The sequence below is a fragment of the Salvelinus namaycush genome, chromosome 31, assembly GCF_016432855.1.
Source record: "Salvelinus namaycush isolate Seneca chromosome 31, SaNama_1.0, whole genome shotgun sequence".
Taxonomy (NCBI): domain Eukaryota; kingdom Metazoa; phylum Chordata; class Actinopteri; order Salmoniformes; family Salmonidae; genus Salvelinus; species Salvelinus namaycush.
In genome coordinates, this window is record NC_052337.1 from 5,235,690 (window position 1) to 5,242,680 (window position 6,991).

At 49.6% G+C, this 6,991-nt stretch overlaps 1 protein-coding gene across 1 annotated transcript; it reads right to left on the bottom strand.

Annotated features, from left to right (window-relative positions):
- Window positions 1–415: 415 nt before the first annotated feature.
- Window positions 416–2,154, bottom strand: LOC120026385 (SH3 domain-containing protein C23A1.17-like). Its single transcript, XM_038971235.1, has 2 exons — window positions 786–2,154; window positions 416–625 (listed from the first exon to the last, which is right to left on the bottom strand). The coding sequence occupies exon 1, from the start codon at window positions 1,824–1,826 to the stop codon at window positions 1,266–1,268; it is 561 nt and encodes a 186-aa protein (XP_038827163.1). The 5' UTR covers window positions 1,827–2,154; the 3' UTR covers window positions 416–625; window positions 786–1,265.
- Window positions 2,155–6,991: the final 4,837 nt, after the last annotated feature.

Here is a 6,991-nt window from a genome sequence, read left to right on the forward strand (position 1 = left end):
TTTCTATGAAAATGCTGTTGTCAGGATTGTCTGGGAGAGTTGTGCTCAGGGAGACCGTGTCTTAGCAATAGAAACAGCATACACTGAGTGACAGTAGAGGGGATAAACAGAGGACTAAAGAGACTGCGTGCGGACAAAGGTCTGCAGGATGACAGGCCTTCAGTTGGACCTTATTCACCTGTGTGCTTTCCATTTGCAAGTAGAAGTGAAATCTCATGGGATATTATATGAAACTTGGGGGATGGGGTAGGTTTTGTATGAAACTTTATTGAACACTGAATACTTTTATACTATTGATGCTCTACTTAAGATTAAAAAAACAACTACTTGGGTTAAAAAACAACAAATACAGTGAGGGGAAAATTGAGACTTTATCAGTATGTAATTTTTTATTATTATTTATCCATAACCAGAATATACTTTTACGTCAGAAAGAAAAAAAAGTCACATACTTTATCGCTCCCATGCAATGCATTTATTAATGAATTGACTAAAGTTTCGACAGCCAGCTGCATTCATTACAATTTTTTTGTCAGAAATTCTGATCATGATTTACGACAACAGTACAAGGAGGACATCAATGGTCTTTGTTCCTCTTTGACTGACACCGGGCATTCTTGACAGTCTAAGGAGAGGAAACCAGAAATTATTATCAAAAGTTAAGCTTCAATCCATAGATAATGCTTCTGTTAATACCCATGTATACCATTATAGTGATGCTAATGTAATTATTATTTGTAGTTCAGAAAATGTCCTCGACTGACAGTGCTCTTTCAACAACATACCTGTAGAGGTCTCTTGAGGGTGATCGTCAGAAGACATAAGGTCCCCAGCAGGCAGGCCCCCAGCAGGCAATTCCAAGAAGCCTTCCACCCACTGTCTTCCACCCGGACCAGAGGTTCCTGGGCCAGAGGTTCCTGGGCCAGAGGTCTTTCATGAAGTTTATTTGTTCCATTTGCTTCCAGGGCCTCCCTGGTTCTCTCGTGGTGTTGGTGCCTTATTGCGATGGTCAGTCTTTTGACAAAATAACCCAGCATAGGGATGATTTCCACCTGGATGGTCAATTTCCTGAACCAAAGGTGGGAACAGTTCCTGGTTGGGTCCTGAGCCAATCTTCCATCTGGGGGCTGAATGATGGCCTCTCTGGTTCTCACCTGGTTGGTGTTGTTCATCCCACACTACCAGTAAGACCTGATCTCTTGCTAGGCCACACTAGGCGTTAGGACTGGTTCCTGGGTCACACTGGTTGTAGGGACTGGTTCCTGCTAGGCCACACTAAGTGTAGGGACTGGTTCCTGGGCCATACTGGGTGTAGGGACTGGTTCCTGCTGGGTCACACTGGGTGTAGGGACTGGTTCCTGGGCCACACTGGGTGTAGGGACTGGTTCCTGGGCCACACTGGGTGTAGGGACTGGTTCCTGGGCCACACTGGGTGTAGGGACTGGTTCCTGGGCCATACTGGGTGTAGGGACTGGTTCCTGCTGGGTCACACTGGTTGTAGGTACTGGTTCCTGCTGGGTCACACTGGGTGTAGGGACTGGTTCCTGGGTCATACTGGGTGTAGGGACTGGTTCCTGCTGGGTCACACTGGGTGTAGGGACTGGTTCCTGGGCCACACTGGGTGTAGGGACTGGTTCCTGGGCCATACTGGGTGTAGGGACTTGTTCCTGGGCCATACTGGGTGTAGGGACTGGTTCCTGGGCCATACTGGGTGTAGGTACTGGTTCCTGGGCCATACTGGGTGTAGGGACTGGTTCCTGGGCCATACTGGGTGTAGGGACTGGTTCCTGGGCCATACTGGGTGTAGGGACTGGTTCCTGGGCCATACTGGGTGTAGGGACTGGTTCCTGGGCCACACTGGTTTTAGGACTAGTTCCTGGGCCACACTGGGGTTTGGACAGGTTCCTGGGCCATACTGGGGTTTGGACAGGTTCCTGGGCTGGAGTGATATGTTTCCTGGCCCTCTCTTGTTCTCTGGTGGTGCGGTGGTTTAGTAGTGGTCTTGGCTGTAGTCTTTGAAAGCTCAAGGACAAAATTGCCCAGGTCAGTAAAGAAGCCCCCCCGCTGCAGGGATGGGTTGCTGGCCCATTGTTTGGACACCATGGGAGGCATCAGGGTGTCCTGGACAGCCTCGAGATCTGGAGGCTTGATCTTGATGACTGCCAACAGGACAATGAAGCAACAAAAAAACTTAAATAGTCTGGAAATGACTTAAGAAGCAATGAGATAGTACAGAAAAAACAATAACCACACTCTGGAGAGATCAGTTGTAAGTCTTGATAACTGCAAGACCTGTTTGTTGTAATGTGATGTTATGCGTGCCTGTAGAGTTTTAAGTGATGGCTGTCTCTGTGACATCGTCAACAGATCATGGATCAATGCAATTACCTGTAGCATATATTTTATTTGTATACCATTGTGGCTACAAGACATCATCACAAACTAGTTTTACAGAATATGGAGCCCTAATTCCCACAAAGAGAAAGCTTATTGGGGTTCAGTGGCAAGGAACACAAGTTCACTAAACGGTGTGCAACGCTCACCCAGCAATGACTTTTGCATGACACTTTATAGGGTACTGTATGAAACTTTTATGCAATTGATGTATGCGTGCATTCATGCAGGTGAACAAGAGATGGCCTCAACCTCAACACCATTATGAGTATTTTATGGGGCTGTATTCACAAAGCGTCTCAGAGTTGGAGTGCTGATTTATGATCAGGTTTCCCTTGTCCATGTAATCTTACCCCTATTCATTATGTGTAAAGGCAAAACTGATCCTAGGTCAGAACTCCTGAGACACTTGATACATACGACCCCTGATGAATAATGATTACTATCAGTGCCCTGAAAATATTGATCCCTAGTCAAATGGACCAAGATCCCCTACAGTAGACAACTGTATACCATGGAGTTATTGAACTACCACTCCACTGCTTCTGACTGGGGCAGTTCTCTAAATATGTATTCTACTTTTATAGCGCTATACATTACATAAAGAATTTCAAAGCGCTTTAAAGCAACAACAACAAAAAACTATCGAAAAACAAAATCATTTATGAGATTTTAGAGGGCCAAGTCATCTTAAATCTACCAATCTGTCACGCCCTGACTTTAGAGATCCTTTTTATGTCTCTATTTGGTGTGATTTGGGGTGGGTATTCTATGTTCTTTAGTTCTATTATTTGTATTTCTATGTTTTTGCCGGGTAGGGTTCTCAATCAGGGACAGCTGTCTATCGTTGTCTCTGATTGAGAACCATACTTAGGTAGCACTTTTTCCCACCTGTCTTTGCGCGAGGTTAACTTTGTTTGTGGCACATAGCCCTTTAGCTTCACGGTTGTTTTGGATTGTGTATTGTTTTTGTCTGCGTAATATAAATAAAGGAATATGTACGCTTACCACGCTGCGCTTTGGTGTATTTCTGTTGACAGCCGTGACAGAACCTCCCACCACAAAATAACCAAGCAGCGTGGTAAGGGGGACTCATGGACGTGGGAGGAAATCCTGGACGGTAAAGGACCCTGGAGGCAGGCTGGGGAATATCGTCGTCCCAAGGAGGAGCTGGAGGCAGCAAAGGCGGAACGGCATCGTTACGAGGGAACACGGCTAGCAAGGAAGCCCGAGAGGCAGCCCCAATAATTTTTGGGGGGGGACACACGGGGAGATTGGCAGTCGGGTTATAGACCTGAGCCAACTCCCCGTGCTTACCATGGCGAGCGTCGTACTGGTCAGGAACCGTGTGTAACAGTATAACTTTATGGCGTCCCCTCGCCCCAATACGGGCGCGAACCAGGGACCCTCTGCACACATCAACAACGGTCGCCCACGAAGCATCGTTACCCATCGCTCCACAAAGGCCGCGGCCCTTGCAGAGCAAGGGGCAACATTACTTCTAGGTTTCAGAGCAAGTGACGTAACTGATTGAAACGCTAGTAGCGCGTACCCGCTAACTAGCTAGCCATTTCACATCCGTTACACTCACCCCCCTTTCAACCTCCTCCTTTTCCGCAGCAACCAGTGATCCGGGTCAACAGCATCAATGTAACAGTATAACTTTAAACCGTCCCCTCGCCCCGACCAGGGCGCGAACCAGGGACCCTCTGCACACATCAACAACGGTCGCCCACGAAGCATCGTTACCCATCGCTCCACAAAGGCCACGGCCCCTGCAGAGCAAGGGGCAACATTACTTCTAGGTTTCAGAGCAAGTGACGTAACTGATTGAAACGCTAGTAGCGCGTACCCGCTAACTAGCTAGCCATTTCACATCCGTTACACGTGTTATGCGGTGGAGCGCATGGTGTCTCCAGTGCGCGTTCACAGCACGGTGCGATACATCCCAGCTCCCCGCATCTGCCGGGCTAGGGTGAGCATCCAGCCAGGACGGGTTGTGCCAGCCCTGCTCTCCAGACCTCCAGTGCGCCTCCTCGGCCCAGTATATCCTGCGCCGGCTCTGCGCACTGTGTCTCCGGTACGTCTGCACAGCCCAGTGCGTCCTGTGCCAGCGCCCCGCATTTGCAGGGTGAAGATAACCACCCAGCCAGGACGGGTTGTGCAGGCTCTAAGCTCGAGACCTCCAGTGCGCCTCCACGGCCCAGTGTATCCGGTGCCTCTGCCAAGGACAAGGCCTCCTGTATGTCTCTCCAGCCTGGTGAGTCCTGTGCCTGCGCCCAGAACTAAGCCTCCTGTATGTCTCCCCAGCCTGGTGAGCCCTGTGGCAGCTCCACGTACCAGACTGCCCATACGTCACCTCACTCCAGTGATGATCCATGGCAAGAAGCCTCCAGTGATGATCCATGGCACGAAGCCTCCAGTGATGATCCATGGCACGAAGCCTCCAGTGATGATCCATGGCAAGAAGCCTCCAGTGATGATCCATGGCACGAAGCCTCCAGTGATGATCCATGGCAAGAAGCCTCCAGTGATGATCCATGGCAAGAAGCCTCCAGCGACGGCCTCCAGTCCGGAGCCTCTGGCGACGGCCTCCAGTCCGGAGCCCCCGGCGACGGTCTCCAGTCCGGAGCCGCCGGCGACGGTGCCCAGTCCGGAGCCGCCGGCGACGGTGCCCAGTCTGGAGCCCCCGGCGACGGTGCCCAGTCCGAGGCCCGCAACGAGGGTGCCCAGTCCGGGACCCGCAACGAGGGTGCCCAGTCCGGGGCCCGCAACGAGGGTGCCCAGTCCGGGGCCCGCAACGGAGGTGCCCAGTCCGGGGCCCGCCACGAGGGTCCCCAGTCCGGGGCCCGCCACGAGGGTCCCCAGTCCGGGGCCCGCCACGAGGGTCCCCAGTCCGGGTTCCGCTACGAGGGTCCCCAGTCCGGGGTCGGGGACGAGGGTCCCCGCACCAGAGGTGCCACCAAAGTGGGGTGAGCCAGTGGTGGAGCGGGGTCTGCGTCCCGCACCTGAGCCGCCACCGCGGATAGATGCGCACCCAGACCCTCCACCTTTGGGTTCAGGTTTTGCGGCCGGGGTCCGCACCTTTGGGGGGGGTACTGTCACGCCCTGACCTTAGAGATCCTTTTTATGTCTCTATTTGGGTTGGTCAGGGTGTGATTTGGGGTGGGTATTCTATGTTATTTAGTTCTATTATTTGTATTTCTATGTTTTGGCCGGGTAGGGTTCTCAATCAGGGACAGCTATCTATCGTTGTCTCTGATTGAGAACCATACTTAGGTAGCCCTTTTTCCCACCTGTCTTTGCGGGAGGTTAACTTTGTTTGTAGCACATAGCCCTTTAGCTTCACGGTTATTTTGGATTGTTTACAGTTTTTGTCGGCGTCATATAAATAAAGGAATATGTACGCTCACCACGCTGCGTTTTGGTCTACTTCTGTTGACACCCGTGACACAATCTTTGTTCCTATAGCTTGACACAAATGCATAAAACTGCTATCATATCCAAATGGCTATGCAGATGCAGTTTACATCTGTCAAAATTATCACTGCATCCCAAATGGCACCCTATTCCCTATATAGAGCACTACTTTTGACCAAAGCCCAGGGTTCCACTTGGGATGCAGCCTATTCCTTGTGATTTGGATGTTTCTCCACCCTCTCTGTGCTATGCAGCTGGTCCTATGATGACACACACTGGATATCACTTTATCAAAACAGAGAAGACAAGGCAATCATATCTTAATGAGACTCAATTGGGTAGGATGCAACCAAACCTCCCAGCAATAATGCTTCCTGCTACAGGGAAATCATGTGAGTGAGAGAGAATTGAGACTTTGCCAGTTGTGATATACCACAGTGCTAATGCACACGCACTCACACACACACACACGCACGCACACACACACACACACACACAGGTGCAACACATAGATAGAGGGAGGGAGACAAAAGAGAAGATATAGCAAATCATAAATACTTCATATTCTTGGAAATTATTGAGTTTCCAATACACAGTGTGATACAATATTATATTGGAGAAAATAAATATTGGAGATGAATCGTAAGTATCTCTGTCTCTGGGGGTGTAACGGCTTTCCTCCTCCTCTTCATCCGAAGAGGAGGAGCAGGGATTGAACCAAAATGCAGCGTTGTGTGATGACATGATTTATTTAAACAAGACGAAAAAACGAACTACACTTGAATAATTAACAAAACAAATAAACGATGTAGACAGACCTGGACGACGAACTTACATGAAACACGAAGAACGCAATAACAGGAAAACTGACTACATAAAACGAACGAACAAACAAAACCGAAAACAGTCCCGTGTGGCGTAACATACAGACACTGACACAGGAGACAACCACCCACCAACAAACAGTGTGAAAACACCTACCTTAATATGGCTCTTAATCAGAGGAAATGAAAACCACCTGCCTCTAATTGAGAGCCATATCAGGTCACCCTTAACAAACATAGAAACACATAACATAGACTACCCACCCAAACTCACGCCCTGACCGTCAAACACATACAAAATAACAGAAAACCGGTCAGGAACGTGACATAACCCCCCCCTCAAGGTGCGTACT